Raw genomic sequence first — 26,058 nt, 5'->3', positions numbered from 1 at the left:
ACAGGATATAGCGCGTTACATACATCGTGACCAAAGAGCAGCAATTGGTTAAATAAAAAAAGTCCCCGCCTACCGTCGAGAGAACGAATCCTAATGCTGCGAGGTCAGACTGTTTCCACGAAGTGAAACCGGCGGATCAGGCTAGTATTATGTAGTAGTAGTTAGTGTTGTTACGGTACTAACATTTCAAACTCAATTCCAGTACTAAGGAATAGATGCGATACTGACTCCAATACCACAATGATAATTAAAAATACATTTTTTTAGACAATAGAGGTGATTTTCAACATTAATTGGTAGCACTCTTTCATATTGCCATGTGGTCTTATATTTGTGTAATCCCTCAGTGGTCCAGGTAGGTTCGATAGTGGTCCACAGGCGTATACTAGTCTGTGTGCTCTTATACTTGTTCTGATACAGCTCAAGATCATTCTAAAGTGATTCAAGAAAGGTTCATTTCTGTCCTGTGAATGTGATGTTTTTAGTATCGATACCTGCTCAAATAAGTACCTTTAATACTAGTAGATTTTCAGCACTTTTTTCACCCCTAGTAGTAGTAATAGTAGTTAACTTTTCTGCCAAATGAATAATATAAACAAAGATATCGTTTTGGTGGGTCACTTGAACTTGAAAAATCTCTTGAAAATGTAATATTCTACTTCAGATCGTTAATCAGCTAGAAGACAAAACAGAGTTGGGAGCTCGCAGTTTCCAGCTGGTTTTAGCTCGAAATAAGACGTCGTTTTCAATCTGTTTTTAACCCCTGTAGCTATGACAACGCAGTTTACCACCATTTAATACCTCAACATGCGAGCTTAAATCTGTTGTCTACACGTCTTTGACCTGACCTGCGTTTGACTCCAATCACCCTGCTCCCTCCATCACATCAAATATTCACCCTGCCTCCCCTCTTACCTAACCCAGATTCCCCCGAAAAGCCTCCGATACGAGCTCTAACGCACGCTTGATAACGCACAAGTGCACGCTCTGCTCCTTTTGATAAACATATTTAAGCGCTAGGTGCCTTCAGCTCGCTCCAGACCTCTCCTGAGCCTATAAATGAATGGATGAGCCCCTCTATCTCTCCATAACCACTCCCATCATTAATATATGCATGAGCCCACGCTGCGGCGCTCCCTGCTGGACACGTGTGCCGCTTTCATATGCCAATGAGTGTGAGTTTTAGCAGCGCAGAGGACCCGCCTCCTCATTCATATTCATCCCCCGTATAATGAGCAGCCTGCCTCCGGATCAGACAGGAGCAGATCAAACGTAATATTCAAACAAGAGGTTTTTATTATTCATACCGTGGTAAGAGCTAGGTCACGGCTCACTTCTGCAAGATATAACAGGATCGGGTCTTCTTAAAGGCGCTGTACATGATTTTTATGGATTTAAAAAACGTGAAATAGTTTTAAATGGTTTGCAGTGGTCCAAAGTTTTTCCTCACTTACCAAACTTCCTGATTACTGGACAATATATTCGATGCAGACAGTACCAGTAGTGGAAGAAGTACTGGTATTGTGAAAAGTAAACCGTTTAAAAATGCACTTGTAATTTTTATTTGTATATTTTTGTTTGCTCAAACTGTAAATTTGTTAAAACGTAATATTCAAAGAAGAGGTTTTTATTATTCATACCACTGTAAGAACTAGGTCATGGCTCACTTCTGCAAGATAGTAATAGTTTTGGGTCTTCTTAAAGGCGCTGTACCTGATTTTTATGGATTTTAAAAATGTAAAATTGTTTTAAATGGTTTGCAAGGTCCAAAGTTCTTCCTCACTTACCAAACTTCCTGATTATCGGACAATAAATTTGATGCAGACAGTACCAGCAGTGGAAGAAGTACTGGTACTGTGAAAAGAATTAAAGTATGAATGTACCGTTTAAAAATGTACTTTTAGTTTTTATTTGTATATTTTTGTTTACTCAAACTGTAAATTTGTTAAAAAAACAAGAAGTATGTATTATTCATATATAGGTCACAGTTCACTTTTGCAGAATATGATAGTTTTGGGTCTTCTTAAAGGCGCTGTGCCTGGTTTTACTGACTTTAAAACGTGTAATAGATTTAAATGGTTTGCAGTGGTCCAGAGTTTTTCCTCACTTACCAAACTTCCTGATTATTGGACAATAAAATACTGCGTAATTAGATGCAGACAGAACCAGTGGCAGAAGAAGTACTCAGTTTTGTTACTTAAGCAAAAGTGCAGGTACTGGTGCTGGTACTGAAGTAAAGGTAAAATTAGTTAAAGTATTAAAGTACCCGTTTGAAAATGTACTTGTAGTTTCTATTTGTATATTTTTGTTTGCTCAAAGTGTGGATTTGTTAAACCGTAATATTCAAACAAGAAGTATTTATTATTCATATATAGGTCACGGCTCACTGCAAGATACAATAGTTTTGACTCTGCTTCGAGGTGCTGTACCTGATTTTTACGGATTTGTAAACGTGAAATTGTTTATTTTAAACGATTTGCAGTGGTCCACAGTTATTCCTTGCTTACCTTCTGCATTCAGAGCATCCTAGTTATTCACCATGATGTGTTTATAATCACCTTTCAACAGCTTTCAGAGGTCATAGTGGAGTTTTGTTGTTAATGGTAATGCTGGTAATCAACAACAAGCATGCTAATTGCACACTTCTTGCTCCACAGACAATAGAATGGTTTTAGCTGCAGAGAGCACACAGAGGTCTCATTTTGTGCTGTTTTTACAATATATCTGTACTGTGACATTACTATATGAAAGAAATCTGGTAAATTTTTGGGGTGTTTTAATGTTTCCAGACAAAAACATAGGCCCACCTGTTGTTTTGTTGTGTTCAAAAAGCGTATTTGAATAATCCTACATCTTGAGACTGTCCTTCCCCAAGGCTCTAAACACTCTCGTGGTGTCATTAGGTGGTCATCCAGGAAGCGTTCAGATGTTTTTATGTGCTTAAACGTTCATTAGACTTTGATTATTTCAGATCTCGGATTTTCTTGTACAAAGATCCAGCTCAATTTTGAAGCCAGCAGCCATTGTCTTTCACCTGAGTCATCGGGACACAGTCAAATTATATTACTTTTTCTTGGCGTTTGCGTCACCTGTCTCCATGGAGATAGATAAGTTTACACTTTATTGTGAAACATCTGGAGACGAGCAGGCGGCAGATCCACCAACGGAAAAAAACGTGCGTTGTGTAACTTTTCTGGTGGAGGGTCCATCAAATGCTTTCGTCTGGAATGTTTCACAGTATGGCATTAAACCTTTATATCATCATGGAGTCTATGGATGGGTATCATTAAGAAGTTGCCGATACGATACATACCTCGATACACAGGCCACGATACGTCTTGTACAGTGAGCTTTCGATTCGATAAGATATACTTCAAATCGATTTGATACAGTTCAATAAAAAATAAAGGCTAAATCATGGTTGTGATACTAAAAGTGTTTGTTAAACCACTTCTTGTGCAAAGTTCATATGAAACACAAACATTTTAATCATCAAAGCGGTGAAAATGTCAAATGTGTCGCATAAACAAGTTTCATTCCTCTAAACAAGCAACAAAATTGTAGCGCTGTAACAAAATAATTTAGTAAAATATAACAAAAAATATTCTTGGCGATATATCGATACAGCAGCCCACGATATTGATACTGTATCATCACATTAAATGATACATATTAGGGATGTAACAATAACCAAAATATTGTGATATCGTATCATCAGAGTTCTCACAATAATATCTGGACCATCACAATATATCGAATTACAAGTCTCTTTGCTTAAATTAAGAGTTGTGGTGCAGTAATAGCTAAAAAAGACAGAGGGAACTACATAGACCATGATCCTTTGCTCCATTTCAGTGCAGACTACAAGAAGAAATAACAGTTCTAAGCACTAAGTCTTAGTTTTTTGGATTACGTCTTGTCAAGGCATTTTAAGAGGAAAAAATAGCATATTAACAGTTTTGTCAGCCTCCACAAAATATCGAAATAAATATCGTACCGTGAGATGTATATCGTGAAAATATCGTACAGAGAGATTTGGATATTGTTACATCCCTAATCGTGACCTTTCCCACGATATCGCAATAACTTTCATACCGTGACGATATCGTACAGTGAGACTTGGATATCGTTACACCCCTAGATACGATATATCGACCCCTAATGGAGACCAAACAAGACCAAGCAACGAGAATGCCTGTTTTTTCACGTATTTTTGAGTTATAAAACCACCTGTAATTGAATAAACATAAGGTAGAGCTGTTTAATGTCGTACCGTGGAACATTCCAGGCAGAGCAATGACATATCCATAGAAACAAACAAACAAACAACAAACCCCCCACCCCCAGAAGTTACACATTGAACCTTTAACATTGCCCGTAAACAATTCATTTTGTTTCGTACTACGGTTGAACTCCACCTTGACTCCATTCGGCCTCAATGAGATTTCCACGCTAATGTCATTTGTAAAGGGCAGATTCAATAAGGTCAATTAAGCTGTTCAGGCTAAGTGAAAAATGTTGTAGAGCGAGCCTGGACCCGGACAGATATTCAACTTATCTTGATTTTTGAGTTTCACCGTCTGATCTCGTCAAAGAATCAGCACTGACTGGGTTAAAACAAAATCGAATGACTGCTTTCAGACAACTGGAATTAGGATCGCAAGAATATGTACGAGAAATACGAGTTTGTGTTGCAATCTCAGAGTTTCCCATAAGTATGTACTGAGACTACGGTGGCCCAAAAGATCCATGTTTCAATCATTTTACTCAATGCACTATATGGAGAATAATGTGACCTTTTGACTTTGCTGATAAAAACAAAAATACAGATAAAATATAGTTACTTACTTCTATATGGTTAGGACCAGAGGTGGGACCAAGTCGTTTTGCAAGTCTCAAGTAAGTCTCAAGTCTTTGACCTCAAGTCCAAAGTTAAATACAGGCAAGTCCAAGTTGAGTCTCGAGTCACTGGCCCATAAGTCCAAGTCAAGTCCAAGTCGTCTGCTTTGAGCTTCAAGTCATTTCAAGTCTTTAAACCAAAGTCCCAAATACAGCTTAGATTTTTGCCATTCATATGAATTTTAAACTAAATTGTACTTTAAAAACATCATAGTATATTTATTTATGAGTATTTATAGAGTATATGAGTTGTAGAAATGTTAATCTTTCCTTTTTAAATGTCTTGACAAGATCTTAGTGTGAATCATTACTGTCAGAATAGAAAGAATTCTGATTTTAAAGTGTTTCTTAAGTCTTCTAAGGTCACAGGCCTCAAGTCCGAGTCAAGCCCCAAATCATTGACCTTCAAGTACAAATTGAGCCCCAAGTCTTAGTCCATTTTATCAAGTCAAGTCTCAAGTCCTAAAAATAGTGACTCAAGTCTGACTCGAGTCCAAGTCACGACTGACAAGTTCCCACCTCTGGTTAAGACAATATTACAGGTATAAAGTGTAAATATTAGTCTGTGGGGGTGTCAACCTAATGTCCTCTTTCAGTGGGAAACAGTGTTCACCTGCTTTATAAGATCTGACTAGAAACATTACACCTTACTTTTTTGTGTAACCTTCTAAAAGGTCACATATAATGGTCAAATTGTGATTGAATATTGAATATAATGGTCAGTAGGACTGGGTATCATTAAGAAGTTGCTGATACGATACATAGGCCACGATATACAATATATTTCAAATCGATTTGATACGGTTCAATAAAAAATAAAGGCTAAGTCATGGCTGTGATACTAAAAGTCTTTGTTAAACCACTTCTTGTGCAAAGTTCATATGAAACACAAATATTTTAAGCATCAAAACGTGGAAGTGAAAATGTGAAATGTGTTACATAAAAGAAGATCATTTCACTAAACAAGCAACAACAACTGTAGCACTGTAACAAAATAATTTTGTAAAATATACCAAAAAATACTCTTGGTGATATATCGATACAGCAGCCCACGATATCGATACTGTATAATCGCATTAAACTTTACAAGATATTGATATTTTGATATTTTTGCACATTTGTCAGTGGATGTTTATATTTTATTTTATGTTTTAACTCACTTGGGGTTGCCAGATCCTGTCACTAAAACCAGCTTCCTATAAACCCAAAAGGCCCATTATAATGTTCAGATTTACTCTTATTTCAGCTTCACTTTTTTCCGATAATACGTGTAAAGTGCGAGAGTGTGATTGAAAAAACAAAAAACATAAAGGCCTGTCACCTTAATAACCATTACTACCAACACATTTATACTGGAGATCTGTATTTATCATGGGTACTTTTTATTTGTATTTATGTTTGGGAACTTTTTGGTATTTTTTTGTTGTTTTTGAGCTGTAGACGGTGAAATAAATAGACTCAACTCACAATACTGTACATAGAGAATTGTGTTTTGGGGGGTTGAAAAAGATCGCTGCTTGGGTACATGAATAGTTAAAAATTGTAGACTGGTGCTGTTTGTTTTAACTTGCAAATATTTAAAATAGTTAGAAAACAGTATAGAAAACAGTTATCTATAGGGTGAAAGCTCAAAGATATGTATAGAAACTCAGAGAATAAAAAACAAGAGAGAAGACTTGTCCTTGCGCCCTGATGAACGCTGTGTTGGATGAATTGCGTCGGCGTTTATGTTTTTATCCTTAATAGCCGAGGTGCCATAAAGGCTTTTGAACTTTTGAGTGCCTTGTTTTGATTTGTTTGTTTTTGTCTGATTTTCTATATTATTTTCTTTCAATTTGACTCTTCAGACGACTATTTAAATATTTCCTGCTTTAGGGTTATTGTGTCAGTGGAATAATGCCGTTCAATACAGCGATAGTAGCGCGTTTGTCCGTGAATGCTGTCGTTGTGTCCTTGGGCAAGACACTTAACCCGACTTGCCTTCAATTATTCGTGTATCATTTGTTCATTCCTTTTTCAAAATAAAACCAGCATTAAGAAAATGAAAAAACAAATTTTTTTTTTTCATTATTTGTCTCCAAAACCAAAATGAAAAAACAGATAATGATTAGTTTTTTTCAGTTTTTGATTTTGTGTTTAAAGGAATAATGGAAAAAATGGATAACAACCGATTCCTGTTTCCGTGACTTAAACTGAGGTGCCGGACTTTTGCGCCGTATACGGACTGAACCAGGACTGAACCAGGACTGAAACCAGGACTAAACCAGGTCTAAACCAGGTCTAAACCAGGTCTAAACCAGGTCTAAATCAGGACTACATCAGGACTGAATCAAGACTAAACCAGACTCAAACCTGGTCTGGTCCCAGTCTCAGTCCCAGTCTCAGTCCTGGTCCAATCCCGATCTAGTCCCGGTCTAGTCCTGGTCTCAGTCCTGGTCTAGTCCTGGTCTCAGTCCCGGTCTAGTCCCAGTCTAGTCCCGGTCTCAGTCCTGATCAGCCGACAGTCTAATCAGGTGCACCTCCAGGCCTGTCCCAACACTCAGTCCTGGTTTAGTCCTGGTTTAGTCCTGGTTTAGACCTGGTTTAGTCCTGGTTCAGTCCTGGTTCAGTCTGTATGTGGCGCAAAAGTCCGGCATCGCAGTTTAAGTCACATATTTTGTGTTTAAATTATTTATGTAAACACAAAATCTGAAGAAGAAAACAAATTGTTATCCCTTTTTTCATTTTGGTTTTGAGGACAAATAAAGAAGAAAATAGTTGTTTTTTTATTTTTTTTATTTTTGGTTTTATTTTGAAAAACAAATGAACGAACGATACACGGATTCTCAGTGTCTGGATGTGTGTGTGTGAATGGGTGAGTGGTTCCTTGAAGTAAAAACTTTTTGAGTGTCTTGAAAGTGGAAGAGCTCTATATTCAAAAAGTGAATATTTACCATTTATTATTATTTATCATATCGTATATTAACTTCAAAATTTGTTACTGAGAGATGCCTACAAAATCCATGATCATTCTTTGTATTCATTCCAATTTTTTCTCAAAATCCTGACCTCCTCTTCCTCTCTCTGTCCTCAGGTTTCCATCTCAGCGGCACAGTGACAGACCCGGCCACCCAGTCGTCTCCGGAGCTCGTGTGCAGCGTCAGCGTCAGCTTCGATCGCTGCAAAATCACCGCGGTAACGTGCACGTGCGGCAACAAGGACATCTTCTACTGCGCCCATGTGGTGGCGCTGTCGCTTTACAGGGTACGGAAGCCCGAGCAGGTCAAACTGCACCTGCCCATCTCAGAGACCCTGTTCCAGATGAGCCGGGACCAGCTACAGAAGTTTGTGCAGTATTTGATCTCAGTCCACCACACTGAAGTCCTGCCAACCGCGCAAAAACTGGCAGACGAAATCCTCTCACAGAACTCAGAGATCAACCAAGTCCACGGTAAGAGTCACTCAGCCGAGAAACCGAGGGTGTGACTGTGACTTTATAAACAACTAACAACAACTAGCATGCTAACGTGAACCAGAGGACTGTGTGTGCATGATAGTGATGAGTTTATAAGCAACTAACAACAACTAGCATGCTAACGTGAACCAGAGGACTGTGTGTGTGGCAGTCAGTACACAGTGGACATTAAGGCTGTGCAATTAACTGAAGTATATTTATTTTATTTTTTAAATGTAGAGATTATAGAACAGAGGTGTCAAACTCAAATTTACAGAGAGCTGAAATTAAAAACTGGGACTAAGTCGTGGGCCAAACTAAATATTTATTGAAAAATTTCAACAACATCTGCATGTTTTCTCTTCTTTCGAGATATGTCATGTTAAACCTTTTCTTATTAAAATAAATGTTCAATAATAGTTTTGCTTAAACATTGAATCCAGAAGAAACTTAATATAAAACAATAACCAAATTTTAAATAAATAATGTCTCTATAGTCTATCTGTAGCCGGGGGGTTAGCTCTAATACATATTTGATATGATCTCGCTGGCCAGATATAATTATATTGTGGGCCAGATTTGGCCCCCGGGCCTGAGTTTGACATATTTGTTGTAGAACAGCTGGTTATATAGCTTTTTTGTTTTTTGGATACATTGATGTTTTCCCCTGCCTTATTTCATGTTCAGTGACGTATATTTTATTAATTTGATCACAATACTGCTCTAAGCTTCATATTTGAATCTTTTATTTATTTTCAATTTGAAAGTTTTGCATAAATTATCAATAACAAAGTGGGTTTTTTTTTAGAGAGAATTGCTGAATAAATGCATCATGTAACTAAAAAATAATCATTTGAATAATCATGATTTCAGTATTGACCAAAATAATCGTCATAATGTTTTTTCCATTATTGAGCAGCCTTAGTGGACATCTTTTGATCTCAAGAGCTGCTCATACAATTTCTTGACACATTTTGTTCAAATACATAGAGACGAGACCAAGTTTAGAATAACGAGAGCACTCACTCATATATGCTCTGTGTTTACATCTAAAGCACTAAAAGCAGCTCCTAAAGAGACATCTAGAGTGTTTTGATGCTAAATTAGAGACATATAGCATTGATAATATGAATGATGATTCGTTATTAAAAGGCTTATTCAAGTTTTGTGCGGTTCTTGTATTGAAACAAACTTAAAAGCACTGGTGAAGCAGAGAGCAGCCAAGTTCATGTTATTAGAGTGTTGAGCCAGGGAACTGTGTGTGTATGTGAGTGTGTGTGTATTTCTCTCCATGATGATGATGATGCTTTCTGTAGAATTAGAGATGGACTGATATCGTTGGCTGGCAAATATTTGCATTTTTTAGCGTATCGACTGTGTTTATAAGGCCCATATAACAATATTTTCTCATGTACTGTCTGTTAAAATGTTGTTTCTTCATCAAAAACATATCTGGAGTCGTGTTTCGTTTCATTCACACATGTTTAACGCACAAATCCTGCACATTTTGGCTTCTCTCAACCAGAAAACACTCCGTTCCACCTTGTGATGTCATGTGGTAATACAAGAAGTGCTCTGCCATGCGCCTTCACTAGAATCATTTGGATAATTTCAACCCTTGCATTTCCAGTCTCTACTGAACTAAAGCTAAAAGGTAAAACTTTAAAACACCACTACATGACATCACAACGTGGAACAGAGAATTATGAGCTTCAAAGATGTGGACAGACTAATAATAAATTGTGTCAATGAAACAAAACACGACTCCGGTATGTTTGTGATAAGGAAACAACATTCTAACATGACTTAAAACTCACAAGAGTCAATTTCTGCGTAATATAGAACCTTTAATTATTATATTCAAGAACGTGTAATGAACGCAGAGGTGTAAAGTTGTGAGTTGTTGCTTGTGCGTTGTCTGGTCCCAGTCTAGTCCCAGTCTAGTCCTGCTCTCAGTCCTGGTCTAATCCCGGTCTAGTCCCCAGTCCTGATCACCTGACAGTCTACATGGGCTCACCTCCGGGCTCTATCGATACTCAGTCATGGTTCAGTCGTGGTTCAGTCGTGGTTCAGTCGTGGTTCAGTCCTGGTTCAGTCCTGGTTCAGTCCTGGTTCAGTCCTGGTTCAGTCCTGGTTCAGTCTGTATGTGACGCAAAAGTCCGGCATCGCAGTTTAAGTCACGAAAATGTGAAACGGCTGTTGCTATCTGTCTAAAGGGGTCATATTACCAAATTTTTGATGTACTGTCTGTTAAAATGTTGTTTCTTCGTCAAAAACAGATCTGGAGTTGTGTTTCGTTTCATTCACACATGTTTAACGCACAAATCCTGCATATTTAGGCTTCTCTCAAAACACTCTGTTCCACCTTGTGATGTCATGTGGTAATACAGGAAGTGCTCTGCCATGCGCCTTCACTAGAATCATTTGGATAATTTCAACCTTTGAATTTCCAGTCTCTGCGAAACTAAAAGGTAAAAGGTAAAACTTGAAAATACCACTTCATGACATCACAAGGTTGAACAGAATATTTTGAGCTTTGGAGATGTAAACAGACTAATAATAAAGTGTTACTCAAACGTTTGAATGAAACAAAACACGGCTCTATGTACGTTTTTAATGAAGTAACAACATTCTAACATGGCTTAAAGCTCACAAGAGTCAATTTCTGCCTAATACAGAATCTTTAATTATTATTCTCAAAAACGTGACGCCACACAGTTTCTCAGAGGTGTAAAGTTGTGAGTTGTTGCTTGTGCGTCGACTCCTGGTGAATACATGAGGTTGACACTTAAAGCGTTTCGGGTCGATGGGAGTCATTAGCGGAGTACAGACTCTATATGAGAGACAGCGGGCGTCCAATCAACACTATAGATCCCAAGATGTGAGGAGGACACAGGCGAGTGAGGAGTTAGCTTTGTTACCGCTTAGCTGAACCTTATTTCAGAAGTAAATAAAGACGCGGAGGTAACTGTGTGTCAAGGAAAAAGGAAAAGGAAAGCTAGAGAAATGTGTATAATTATGTTTAGAATGCAAGAGAACTCACATATTCAGTATGTTTGCATTTAAGGCATTAAGAGCTGCTCCTAAAGGGGAATATAGAGTGTTTTGATGACATATTATAGGGAAATAGCATTCATATATTGTGAATAACATTATCAAAAGGCTTATTCAGGTTTTGTGCAATTCTTGTGTCTAATGAAGAGCCTGATTCTTCCTCAGGGTTGCCCTATTCTTGAACTCAAACTTTACTGAAAGCACTTTAAAACTGCACTAGTTGTAAAAAATATATATAAACACTAAATATGTATGCTTAGTCCTAGCTCGTAGATCTAGTACTGTACTTAAATGTGCACTGTGTAACTTTTTGGGTGGGGCTCTGTCACCTACCTGCTTATTTCTATAGATATGTCATTGCTCTGCCTGGAATGTTCCAGAGTGTGACTTTAAACAGCTCAACTTTACATTTATTAAATTATAGATGGTTTTAACCCTCTCCAGGCAGGCGTTGCAGATTTGCAATAGCTAAATGCCAGTTACCTACTTACTCCACATCCATACTTTATGAGCCTTTTTTACTCAGGAGCCTTTTCTTCACATCCATGCTGATAAACGTGGACGATGCAGACTGTGTAGGAACGGCTACACGCAAACGTCCTGCCAGAAGTGCAAAGTACTTTTGTGCTTTACAAAGGATAAAAATTGTTTTTTGGAGCACCACATGAAAAAGTGATGTTGTTCTGACACTGTAAAGCTGTTACACTGTGCTTTTTGCTTTCATTGTTATGAAAAGTGGTGAACACATAAAGTTAGTGTTCATATCATTTTCAGTCTTCAGTGTTAATTTACCACAACGGACCAAATCTGCAACATCCCAGAACGCATTGCATGTGAAGGTCTCTCCCAAAAAAATGTCAGGATTGGATATTACTACCCCATATGATCATTTTCCCCAAATATCAGATTTTTCCTGTTACTACAACTTAATTTGAGCCTAAGAGGGTTAAAGCTCAAAATACCTAGAAAAAACATGCATTCTGACTGTGAGTGGGGTTGCCTCTCCACAGATCTGACTTGTAACTTGGTCTGGTTTGGTCTCCATCAAGATTTTAATGCCATACTGTGAAACATTCCAGACAAAGTAATAACATCAGAAAAACATTTGACGGACCGTCCACTAGAAAAGTTAAACAATGCACCTTTAAGAAAAATACAGATAATTAAAGACAACCTTTTTCCTCCGGTGAGCTACCTTTACAAAACAAAAATTTTTTAAAATTTAATTTTAGCGGTCGCAACAAATTGAGTAAATATAAGTGCCACAGATAGAAACAGTTAGAGGCCTATAAAACATGCACCATCATCCATGTATTAGTGAAGAAAGTAAAGTTAGGCATGAAAATTATATGTTTACAATTTTATTAGTGATTCTGTTCATCTAATTTTTGTTATGTAGCTCAAAACTCATAATTCAGAAATTGTTTGGCGAGCTACTTGGAAGGACATGGTGGCGTTTACAGTATATACTTTTTTTTTTTTTTTTTTTTACTTCATTTGGGAGCAGTTATCTGTACTTTCTACTCCACTACATTTTGCAAGGGTAGTTTTCATGTGAAGTGAGGGGGTATTTTGACCACATTCATGGTGAAATCCTGAATAAACGCTTTGAGTTCAAGTTCAAGTTTGAGTAAACAAAAATATATAGAAAAAAACTCCAGAGTTGACCTGGTCTTACCCCCTTGCACCCCTCTCTGAGTCCGTGCCCCAGACTCAGGACAAAGGTTAAACACAAAAAAAGAAAAAAGGCGCCGCAGTTGATGAAAAGATCAGAAATATGAGATGAGTAAAGATGCAACAATAAGTCACAGAGCTGCTACAAAACACGGTGTACACAAGGGTTTGCATCATGATCTTCTACAACTCCGCACGGTGTTCAAACTGCAGAACACGGCTTCTTGTTGTTTAATACTTACTCATAAACCTTGTTGATGTAGGATAATGTCGATTTCAAAGTAGCTGCTGTTAATTTGCTGCTTTGTTTCAGTCAAATATTTCCACTGGATGTATAAAAAGTGTTAACGAAATATGTTAAAATGATGAGGTATATATATTTAAAGATATTGGATATGATAGATGTACAACGATAAAAAACACAATTTATAGGCTATATCTCAAAAAGCTTTTCTATTATTAAAGCAGCCTGTTGGATAATTTAGACGTCTTATATTACGCAAATTTGGCTCTTGTGAGCTTCAAGACATGTTATAATGGTGTTGCCTCCTCAAAAACATACACTTGGAGCTGTGTTTTGTTTCATTTACACATTTGAGTAAACCTTTATTATTAGTCTGTCGTCCCCAAAGCTCAAAAAATGCTCTGTGCCACCTTGTTGTCATTGTGATGGACTCTGTCCTACTTTTGTTTGGCCTTGCCTCCACCCACCTCAGATCCGCACACCTCGGATCCGCCCCTCTGATCAGCCTCACCCGGCCTGCATGATCAGCGGGGGTATAAAAGCCCGGAGATGCTGGGTCCACCACTGCAGCTTCTTTAGTTTTTTTTTTTTTTTTTTGTGTTATCCTTGTCTGAGTTTTTGTACACCTTTTTTAGCACTTTTTGTAATAAATATACTTTCTTTTTTCATCTCGCCACGCTTCCAAGCGGTAGTTTTCAAGTTAACAGTTACCGTTTACCTTTAGTTACGTAGGCCCCGTTCACACTAGTTCGTATTCGAGTGGTTTTCGTTGTAGATGCAGTGTTCGTCCACAATAATCCGATGGAAAACGGCTCTAGAGATGAAACAATCTGGTGCCGCCAGCTCCCACGATTTCATCTGAGTACGGATCTGATGTGATACACTGATGTAGATCTATGCGCCGTGAAGTAATTCACCGCCAAAACGCTAAGAGGCTAGAATATATGTCCATTCATTTATACGGTCTGTGCGTATGACCTGCAGATGTATAATCTCTGAAAAGTTTAACCTGTTTAACCAATGAACCATCTCCATCGTGACAGAAGCACAGAACAGACTCACCATCAGCAGAACACTCCTCTGTCACAGAAAGAACACACATAATCCACTGAGTCGTGTCCATTAGTCTGACAAAAGATGAACCGCATCGAACTGTTTTTTTTAGCGCTCAGTTTATGCAAATTAGCCATGCAGTTTTAAGTTTCATTTCTGTAAAACGTAAACAAATATGCTCAAAGCTGTGTGATTAGGGAAGGCTTGCGGACACAGAAACGACGTGTCTGGACCCAGATCGTTTCCGATACGGTGACACGGTGATTCGTTTCAGTGTAAACGCAGGCCGTACAGATTGGCAGTTTCAGAGCTCAAATGATCTGATCTGAACATGTATGGATTAAAAAAAAAAACACATTTGAGCACTTCCTGTATTACCGTATGACATCACAAGGTGGAACAGAGTGATTTCCATTTGAGACTTTGTGTGTCAAGCACGTGTCAAAGAAACAAAACACAACTCTGGGTTTGTTTGTGATGAGGAAACAACATTATAACAGATCAGAAAATAGTGGAATATGGACCCTTTAAGCCAGATGTCTCGACCAAAGTTTGTGTACCTTTTCTTTCGTATTCTGTATTTATTTATTTATTTATTTATTTTCCTGTAAGCTTTTTTAGGTGTTGTTTACCACATTCCTCTGCATATTTAGGACAACCACCTCAAATAGTTGTAAAAGTAGGACAACCTGCAGTGTATCGGGTCACGGTGGGACAGGCGTGATGCAATTAAACTGTATGATTTTCGATATTTATCTTGTAAAACACAGTAAGACAGTTTGGGATTTTACCAGGAATATGTTTGTAATCCTATTTTCTGTGTAAAAATCTAGATTGTGTACCCTTTATTTGGCCCAGTGAGAAGATTATCTGTGTGATGAAAGGATAAACTAAACCAGTGACCAGTGCAGGATGAAAGAGGGACACGTGGTTCCTCTTTAGGGCTGCAAAATTCATCACAGTCAATCAATCAAAACTGCAATTTGAATGGAGGCAGAACCTAGTTTAGTCCTGCTTTAGTTCTGGTTTAGTCCTGGTTCAGTTTAGCCCTAGTTTAGACCTGGTTCATTTCTGTTCTGGCCCTGGTTTAGACCTGGTTCAGTTCTGGTTTAGTCCTGGTTTGGCTCTGGTTTACTATTGCTTCAGTCCTGGTTCTGTCTTGGTTTAGTTCTGATTCAGTCCTGCTTTAGGCCTGGTTTAGACCTGGTTCAGTCCTAGTTTAAAACCAGTTTAGTCCTTTTGTAGGCTAGGTTTAGATCTGGTTTAGTCTTGATTCAGTCCTGATTCAATCCCAAGTCAATCCTGGTTTATTCCTTGTTTAGATCTGGTTTAGTCCTTGTTGAGACCTGGTTTAGTCCTGGATTAGTCTGGTTCAATTCTTGTTTAGACCAGTTTTAGACCTGGTTTAACCCTGGTTTAGACCTGGTTTAGCTATGGTTTAGTCCTGGTTTAGTCCTAGTTTAGTCCCGGTTCTGTCCTGGTTTAGTTCTGATTCAGTCCTGGTTTAGGCTTGATTTAGTCCTGGTTTAGACCTGGTTTCGTGGCTTATCCTGGTTTAGTATTTTTTGAAGTACCAAACATCCCATTTTTTTCTCTTTAAACCTTCTAACTACTGCTGCTTGTACATGAATATTTTGTCTCTTGTGTGTGTGTTGTGCAGGGGCCCCGGACCCCACAGCAGGGGCCAGCGTGGACGATGAGAACTGTTGGCATTTGGACGAAGAACAGGTCCAGGAGCAAGTGAAGCTGTTTCTGTCTCAGGGCGGGTACCACGGCTCAGGCAAACAGCTCAACCTCCTCTTCAGCAAGGTACGCTCCAAATACTGCTTTAATAATGGAAACAGAGTAGAAAAAATAGATAAAAATAAACTAAAATAAATGTGTAATATGACAAAAAATAAAGTCTATCATGATGTTTTCCCCTTTTATTGATAAATCTTGATTTTCTATTCTATTTAATTGAAGCGTACAAAAAATAATATTAATTTTCTACAATACAGACTTTTAATTACCGCTTCTTTTCACAAAAACAGACAGATTTCTTCTTCAGTTTGAACTCTGCTCCAAACCACATACTTTTAGAGGTTTGGCTATAGCCCTGTGAATTAAAATGACCCAAGTTTATAGATTAGAAATGACTGAATCTAGACTTCAGATAAAATGTGATTAATAGGGATTGGTATCACGAAGAAGTTGCCGATACGAGACATACCTCCATACAGTGCACTTTCGATTTGATACGATCAATTTCAAATTGATTTGATACGGTTCAATAAAAAATAAAGACTAAATGATGGCTCTCATACTAAAAGTCTTTGTTAAACCTCTTCTTGTCCAAAGTGAATATGAAACGCACGCATAATAATCATCAAAACAGTGAAAATGTCAAATGTGCTGCATAAAAAAGTGTCCTTCATCTGAACAAACAACAAAACTGTAGCTCTGTAACAAAATAATTTAGTAAAATATACCAAAAAATTAGTGCTGTCAGGCGATTAAAAAAATTGAGAGATTAATTAATTATGATCTGTAATTAATTAATCTAATTAATCTCTTTTTAATCTCACCTATAAATTGCTGAGAAAAGCCTTCAACTTTTGTATTTTCATTTAAATTCATTATTACATTATTGTGGCAGATCAAAAGACTGATATAGAACAAAAAAAAAAAGGGACTTTGTAATTATTTATTGTTTAACAAACTTTAATAGATGCAGTCACTTACATTCCACAGTATCATCATAATTACTATTCCTAATCTGCATAAATAAACTCAACTTTACAACATATAATCCATCACCACGAGCCACATCAGCCCGTTTGACATTATAATGTGTTTAATGCAGCTTTGCACAAGTCTCACAGAAACGAAACTTAAAAACCGCATGGCTCATTTGTATAAACTAAGCGAGAGAAAAAAAAAAAAAAAAAACGCTCTTGTGCACTGATTCGGTTCAGCTTCTGTTGGACTAAAGGACACGACGCAGTGGAATATGAGTGTTCTTTCTGTGACAGGGATGTTGATGGTGAAGGTGAGTCTGTTCTGTGTCTGTGTCACGATGTTTTCACAGATCCTACATGTGCAGGTTTATCGCAGATGCGGCGAGAACGGGAATGAAAATTACAATTCTTTGCAGGAGCGATGTGTTGTTGTCCCAACAACACATAAAAACAGATTTTATAATAAGGCAACTCGCATACAGAAACAGTAAAGTTAAAGAGATTAAAAATGAGATTCACACGATTAAAAAACATAACACACTAAATATGTCTGTAATTTATTAATCGCAATTAACGCGATAATTTGACACCCCTACAAAAAATACTCTTGACGGTATATCAATACAGCAGCCCATGATATTGATACTGTATCATCACATTAAACGATACAATATATCAATATTTCAATATTTTTGCACACCCCTAGTGAGTAATTAGGCTCGATTTCATTTCTCTCCAGCAACTAGGTCAGGAATGTGAATACACTAGAATCAGCGAAGAGCTGTGAAGCCATGACGTCAAACTCAAGCGCCTGTCTGGGTCCCTTTTGTGGTACAACACAACAGTAAATAAAGCGGTCGAGTTAAATGTAGACGAAGACATACATTCTGTGTTGACAACGATTCCCGAGATCGAGGATTTAAATATTGTATGTATTTTATCAAGGGGAAAGACGATATTGGCCTTCTTCCTAAGAGATCTGGCGCATTACATATGTCACAACCAAATAGCAGCGATTGGTTAAATAAAAAAAGTACCTGCCTACCGTCGAGCGAACGAATCCTAATACTGCGAGGTCAGACGGTTTCCACAAAGTGAAACCGGCTGATGAATCAGGCTGGTTATTAATCATAAAACCTTAGAATTGTTGCTATTTTATTATTGCTCTAACTATGACAAGATACAATTTTAAAAAAAAAAATAAAACATGGGGATTTATAGGCTACTTTCAAATACTTTTGCTCATATGAATTCATATATGTGCCATTAAATGTTACGCTCTTAACTCTAATCTGTGATCATCCTTAAAATCTTGTACAATATAGAAAACAGATCAAATGCAGTTGCCATATGTGGAGTATACGGCACCTGCTTTTCTCCATAGCGATGTTACTGCTTTCTGGAATGTTCCACAATACATCAAATTTATCGCAAGCTGTTGATGCCATTACAAGACTTTGTTACAGGTCAAATCTTTGTTGCGCACCATGATTTTCAGTGGATTTTCTAGTAATAAAAACTGAATAATTGAATAAATGCAAGAGAAATACGTTTAACTCCAGCATTAAACACGATAACATCTCCATGGACAGTGTTGGGAAGGTGACTTTTAAAATGTAATCCCCTACAGATTACAGATTACATACCCCAAAATGTAGTTTGTAACGTAATCCATTAAATTACTTAAAGTGAGTAATGTAATCTGAATACTTTGGATTACTTGATTTGCTGTAGAGAAGCAAAGACGAGGAAATCTTCACATAAGATGTTTTGTCTGATAAAAGAAAATAAAAATAATAAAAAGTCCAGACTTTACTTTACCAAATTAAAAATATTATTGATAGAAGACGAGGAGACATGGACCGCACGGCATGGTTTAGTCCTGTTAAATCCTGTTTGAGACATGGTTAGATCTGATTTTAGTCCTGGTTTAGTCCTAGTTTAGACCTGGTTTAGACTTGGTTTAGACCTGGTTTAGTCTTAGTTTAGACCTAGTTTAGACCTGATTTTAGACCTGGTTTTAGACCTGGTTTTAGACCTGGTTTTAGACCTGGTTTAGACCTGTTTAGACCTTTTTAGACCTGGTTTTAGACCTGGTTTAGACCTGGTTTTAGACCTGGTTTAGACCTGGTTTTAGACCTGGTTTAGACCTGGTTTAGTCTTAGTTTAGACCTAGTTTAGACCTAGTTTATTCCTGGTTTAGACCTGGTTTTAGACCTGGTTTTAGACCTGGTTTAGACCTGTTTTAGACCTGGTTTAGACCTGTTTTAGACCTGGTTTTAGACCTGGTTTTAGACCTGATTTTAGACCTGATTTAGACCTGGTTTAGTCTTAGTTTAGACCTGGTTTAGTCTTGGTTTAGACCTGGTTTTAGACCTGGTTTAGACCTGGTTTTAGACCTGGTTTAGACCTGGTTTAGACCTGGTTTTAGACCTGGTTTAGACCTGGTTTAGACCTGGTTTAGACCTGGTTTAGACCTGGTTTAGACCTGGTTTAGACCTGGTTTAGACCTGGTTTAGACCTGGTTTTAGACCTGGTTTTAGACCTGGTTTAGTCTTGGTTTAGACCTGGTTTAGTCTTGGTTTAGACCTGGTTTTAGACCTGGTTTAGACCTGGTTTTAGACCTGGTTTAGACCTGGTTTAGACCTGGTTTTAGACCTGGTTTAGACCTGGTTTAGACCTGGTTTTTAGACCTGGTTTAGACCTGGTTTAGACCTGGTTTTAGACCTGGTTTAGACCTGGTTTAGACCTGTTTTAGACCTGTTTTAGACCTTTTAGACCTGGTTTAGACCTGGTTTAGACCTGGTTTTAGACCTGGTTTGGACCTGGTTTAGACCTAGTTTTAGACCTGGTTGTAGACCTGGTTTAGACCTGGTTGTAGACCTGGCTTGGACCTGATTTAGTGTCTGGCAATGAGTGGAATTACCAAAAAAAAAAAAAAAAAAAAGGGAATATAGCTATGTAATCCATTTATTTCAACCAAGTAACTGTAATCCGATTACCACTCACTGAAACAGTAACTGTAACTGAATACAATTACTCATAATTTGTACTCTGATTACGTAACTCTGGTACATGTAATCTGTTACTCCCCAACACTGTCCATGGAGACGAGCAGGAAGCCGTCCCCCTGCATCGCGGACCGTCAATATCAGATCTAAATAGTCTTAGCTCCTGTTTATCATTTCTAAAATTAGTCGTCGCTGTATTTTCCACAAACTTGTTAGTTACAGCAGAGAAGTGCGGGAACAGAGCGCCGCAGTGCGTCGTCTGAAGTCTGTACTCGCTGCTGCCGTCTGAGGAGAGGTGTAATTCTCAGTGTGGCCTGGTCTATGGTGTCAGAGCCTGGCTAGCGATAATGTGTTGTTTGCTCCATGAAAAATGAAAAGTCCAAAGCCATTATCATGCGGCGTGTTTTTCCGTAGTCCCACACACTCCCACATACGAACTGTGTACATTAGCGGTGAACACAGCTCACACGCCCACAGTTTAACACAATGTACACAGCACTGCAGGCCGAAAATGTGCCTTCATGTGATTAAAAGCGCCATTTAATTTACAAACTTTGGTGTTTTCATGCTTTAGAACTTTAACCAGTCTGTGTCAATATCAAAGGAGTCATAAAAGTCATTGTTTTTGTCATATTCAAGCTTAAAAACTGAAGAATAATTAATTACAGAAGCTAAAGAAATAGTCATTTAAAAGTATAAACGAAAAGAAATCCAAAGAAAACAGAATATGGACTCATTAATTTGTTATTAAACGTTTATGATCATTCACCTGTCATTGCACCTGTCTTGTAGCACCTGTCTCGTTGCCCCTCCTCCTGCTCCTGTCTAATTGCACCTGTCTTTTGCAACTTTCCTCTTGCCCCTGTCTCGTTATCCCTGTCTTGTTTGTCACCTGTCTCAATACTCCTGTCTTATTGTCCCTGTCTCATTGCACCTGTCTCATTGCTCCTGTCTCAATGCTTGTGTCTAATTGCCCCTGACTTGTTGCACCTCTTGCCCCTGTCTCGTTGTCCCTGTCTCATTGCCCCTGTCTCATTGCACCTGTCTCATTGCACCTGTCTCATTGCTCCTGTCTCATTGCACCTGTCTCATTGCACCTGTCTCATTGCTCCTGTCTCATTGCTCCTGTCTCATTGCACCTGTCCATTGCATGTCTCATTGCTCCTGTCTCATTGCACCTGTCTCATTGCACTGTCTCATTGCTCCTGTCTCATTGCACCTGTCTCATTGCACCTGTCTCAATGCTCCTGTCTCATTGCACCTGTCTCATTGCACCTGTCTCATTGCACCTGTCTCATTGCACCTGTCTCTTGCTTGTCTCATTGCTCCTGTCTCATTGCACCTGTTTCATTGCACCTGTCTTATTGCACCTGTCTCAATGCTCCTGTCTCAATGCTTGTGTCTAATTGCCCCTGACTTTTTGCACCTTTCTTGTTGGCCCTGTCTCATTGCACCTGTCTCAATGCTCCTGTCTTATTGCACCTGTCTCTATGCTCCTGTCTTATTGCACCTGTCTCTATGCTCCTGTCTTGTTCCACCTGTCACAATACTCCTGTCTAATTGCACATGTCTTATGCACCTTTCCTGTAGTTCCTGTCTCGCTTGCTCCTGCCTCAATGCTCCTGTTTTGTTGCACCTGTCTCATTGCCCCTGACTTTTTGTATCTTTCTTGTTGCCCTTGGTTCATTGCACCTGTCTCATTGCCCCTGTCTCAATGCTCCTGTCATGTTGCACTTGTCTCATTCCCCCGTCTCATTGCCCCTGTCTTGTTGCCCCTGTCTCAATGCTCCTGTCATGTATTGCACCTATCCAATTGTACCTGTAATTTGCACCTTTCCTGTTGCCCCTGTCTTGTTGCACATCTGTCTCATTGCCCCTGTCTTGTTTGTTACACCTGTCTCATTGCCCCTGTCTTGTTACACCTGTCTCATTGCCCCTGTCTTGTTGCACATCTGTCTCATTGCTCCTGTCTTGTTACATCTGTCTCATTGCCCCTGTCTTGTTTGTTACACCTGTCTCATTGCCCCTGTCTTGTTACACCTGTCTCATTGCCCCTGTCTTGTTACATCTGTCTCATTGCTCCTGTCTCATTGTTCATCTGTCTCATTGCTCCTGTCTCATTGCCCTGTCTGTTTACACCTGTCTCACTGTCTCACTGTCCTGTCACTGCTCCTGTCTCATTGCCCCTGTCTCATTGCCCCTGTCTCATTGCCCCTGTCTCATTGCCCCTGTCTCATTGCCCCTGTCTCATTGCCCCTGTCTCACTGCCCCTGTCTCATTGCCCCTGTCTCACTGCTCCTGTCTCACTGCCCCTGTCTCACTGCTCCTGTCTGTTCCTCTTGCAGGTGAGGGAGATGTTGAAGATGCGAGACTCAAACGGCGCGCGGATGTTAACACTGATCACAGAGCAGTTCATGGCCGACCCCAGACTGGCTCTGTGGAGGCAGCAGGGCACCACCATGACCGACAAGTACAGGCAGCTGTGGGACGAGCTGGGTGAGTCTGTCCACGCACACACCACCACTCAGACGAGGAGAGGGGGCTAAAATAAACTTTTACCCGCTGTCATGTCGTATATAAGTGTTTCATTCATTTCATTAGTAAATCTGTGACCATTATTGAACATTAATGAGGATATTTTATTGTTGACTGAGTGATTGTGTCTCTCTAAATAATTAGTATTAGGGCCTGTTTACACGAGAACACTTGCAGGTAAAAACGTCAAAATATTTTATCAGAAGTGCTTTTCATTTAGACGATGACAGCGTTTTTGGGGCTCAAAAATGCAAAAATCTGAAACTGCCCTCCAGAGTGGAAAAGTTGAATATGCTCCGCCGTAGCGTTTCCGTCTACACTGCCCAAGACGCAAAACTCTGGTCAGATCTGCTCACGTCACATTTACATCACGTACATCACCACCGTGCCGCCTGACATGCAAACTCAATCGAATTCTACACACTTTTTCTTCGCCATATGCACGCAGACAACGCTGAGTAAAAGGTGAAGATGCGACGCCACTTTTGAGTCTTCTGTTCAGACCATCATCATAAACGTAGCCTTACTCAAATAAATATAATAAAACAAACTATGAAAAACAGTAATCAGTGTTTCCCACAGAAAATTGGTTAGGTAAGGTGGTGCTGCCAAAGAAGTAAACGTATATTGCAGACCTACACGCAGATCGTGACAAGGCGACCCAAAAAAAATCTCTTGTGACCCCGTCTTTGGGAAACAGTGTCCTATATTACACTGAAAACTGACTCTTGTGAGCTTTAAGCCATGTTATAATGTTGTTACCACCTCAAAAACATACTCGGAGGTGTGTTTTATTTCATTTACACATGTTTGAGCAACACTTTATTATTAGCCTGTCTACATCTCCAAGCTCAAAATGCTCTGTTCCACCTTGTGATGTCATGTAGTGGTAGTTTTCAAGTTAACATCTACCTTTTACCTTTTGGTAATTCCTGGTCTGAAATCATCCAGATAAATCTAATAAACGTTTATGGAGTTTAAAGACACAGTGGAGCACTTCCTGTATTACCACATGACATTAGTGTTTTCTGTTTGAGGTTACGTTTACATTGAAATGAATCACTGTATCACCGTATCGGAAACGATTTGCATCCAGACACGTCGTTTTTGTGTCCATTCCCTATCCACATGTGAAACGCAGTGAAACACTAGTCACATGACTACGCACGTTGTCAAAATGTCACGTAGGCGGTAAAAACAAGGAAATGGAGCACCTTGTGTGAAGTTGCAGCAGCTGATTTTGAGCCGAGGAATACGGCAAGCGTGAAAGTAGTAAGTAGTTCTAGCTACGCTGTTTCCCGTTTGTCTATGGTTTGTTTAAACTGTTTCCCGTTTGTTGGTCACATGACCGATATCACGAACTCAGCGAATCATGAAGGCGCAAGTCACAGTGACGTAGTCCAATAAGGACAACAACTAGAGCTCCTACGTCAGCCTATCAACGTTTTCAGGCGTCCACACAGTGCCCGATCAGATCCATACTCAGATGAATTCGTTGGAGCTGGCGGCATCAGCTCCGTGTGGACGAACACTGCATCCACAACGAAAACGACTCAGATACAGATACGTGTGGATGGGGCCTGAGAGAGGAGCACAAATATGCAGGGTTTGCGTGTTAAACATGTGTGAATGAAGCAAAACACAAGTCCAGGTATGTTTGTGATGAGGAAACAACATTAAATATAATAGTGTAAAATGAGCCCTTTAAATATTGTACCTTTATAATGAATTGTTTTAGCAGAGCAGTGCCAGGCGGAGGTGCACACACTGGGTCCTTGTCTTCTTGGCAGAGCTCCGTGTTCACAGTCTCAGTGAATGTGACAGTGTCTTTGTGATTCTCTGCACATCACGCCTCATCACAACCACAAATATTATGGCCCCACTAATATTTGGATTACAGTCCCTCCACCAACACTGGCACCCTCAGCAAATACGAGCAGAACAGGCTGTGAAAATGTCTCCTATTGTTTTAGAACTTGGATCTTTCGCTCCAAATACAAACAAAACTGAATCTACAGACACTAGATTTCAGTAGGGTTGCTCAAGTTTACAGTAATTGTGTTTTTAGACTTTACTCTTCCTGCCTTTGACCCATTCTCAGTGAGGATTTTATTCAAGAGTGTAGCTGGTTAACTGTGCATGTTCATGAGTTTTTATTAAACCCATTTTTAATAGAAATTTCAATGTGTCTTACCCTGAGACACATTGAGGACAGACAGGAAAGAAAAAAAACAAGTGTAAAAGCAGCTCTTAGGATCAAAATAAGACTGCTGTGTGCCGTCTATTTCAAATTATAAAGTGTTTTTATCATCTGCGAATCAGGAAGTAAGGCTGGTGCGCTGTTAGCATGGTAGTTGTTGTGAGTAGGGATGGGCATGATTAGTCGACTAATCGAAAATTGATCTTTAAGAATTTCGTTGATCACATTCATTTTTAATCGACAAACTGAATGTAGGCTGCTGTGCGTAACATAAAGAGGCAAGGCTCCGTCTAACAGCACAAACACTGGAGTTGCGGCCTCACGGTCTCACGTTTGGGCTCTGGCACCTCCTCGGAGATCACTGTACACCTCAGTGAGTGTGTTTACATGCACATCAGTGTCTCGGGTATGATCGGGTTTTTTGGAAATCCCAGTTTTGTCATGGTGTGTGTACACAGTATCCCGGTTACTGCAGCTTAAAGGTCTGTGCGCATGTGTCCAAAAGACAAACACGTTTCAGTCTTTTCATCGCAACAATAGCAAAGTGAGTGTAAGTAAAGTGACCAACATAAATAAAGTGAGTGAAATGACCGTTACAGTGACACAATGAGTTTTCAATTTGTTACGATTCGATACGATATATTTCAAATCGATTCGATACGGTTCAAGACGAAATAAAGGCTAAATCATGGCTGTGATACTAAAAGTCTTTGTTAAACCGTTTCTTGTGCAAAGTGAATATAAAACACAAACATTTTACTCATCAAAACAGTGAAAATGTCAAATGTGTCGCATAAATGAGTTTTCTTCCTCTGAACAAACAACAAAACTGTAGCTGTAACAAAACAGTTTAGTAAAATATAGCAAAAAATACTCTTCGTGATATATCGATACAGCAGTCTCATGATATCGATACTGTATCATCACATTGAACGATGTGATATATTGATATTACTATATTTTTGCACACCCCTAGTCATATTCATACAAGGGTTAGGGTTACAAGCATAAAAATTTCAAACTACTCAATACTGATTTCAATACTACGGAAGCCCTGAGAGGCAAGAGGAAAGAAAAAAAAGAGGCAGGTCATTTGGGCTCTAAGTGTTTTTTTTTTTCTTTTCTTTTTTTTTTTTTTTGTTTGTTGTTTGTTTTTGTTTGTTTTTTTTTTTCCACCAACTCAAAAAAAAAATTCTAAAAAAAAAAAAAACTAATTTTTTTTCTACAAATTTTTT

At 38.8% G+C, this 26,058-nt stretch overlaps 1 protein-coding gene across 1 annotated transcript in view; it reads left to right on the top strand.

The window, feature by feature from the left end:
- LOC110167067 (zinc finger SWIM domain-containing protein 6) overlaps window positions 1-26,058 on the top strand; it is a 183,535-nt gene that overhangs the window by 102,470 nt on the left and 55,007 nt on the right. The window contains exons 2-4 of the mRNA XM_020932368.2: window positions 7,973-8,329; window positions 16,018-16,166; window positions 22,434-22,584. Of these exons, the coding sequence (XP_020788027.2) occupies window positions 7,973-8,329; window positions 16,018-16,166; window positions 22,434-22,584 (657 nt within the window). The remainder of the gene's footprint in view (window positions 1-7,972; window positions 8,330-16,017; window positions 16,167-22,433; window positions 22,585-26,058) is intronic.

The sequence above is a fragment of the Boleophthalmus pectinirostris genome, unplaced genomic scaffold, assembly GCF_026225935.1.
Source record: "Boleophthalmus pectinirostris isolate CB_2022bp ecotype Guang Dong unplaced genomic scaffold, ASM2622593v1 HiC_scaffold_4, whole genome shotgun sequence".
Classification (NCBI taxonomy): Eukaryota; Metazoa; Chordata; class Actinopteri; order Gobiiformes; family Gobiidae; genus Boleophthalmus; species Boleophthalmus pectinirostris.
Note: the sequence above shows the minus strand (reverse complement) of the source record. Positions and strands in the feature narration are given on the sequence as shown.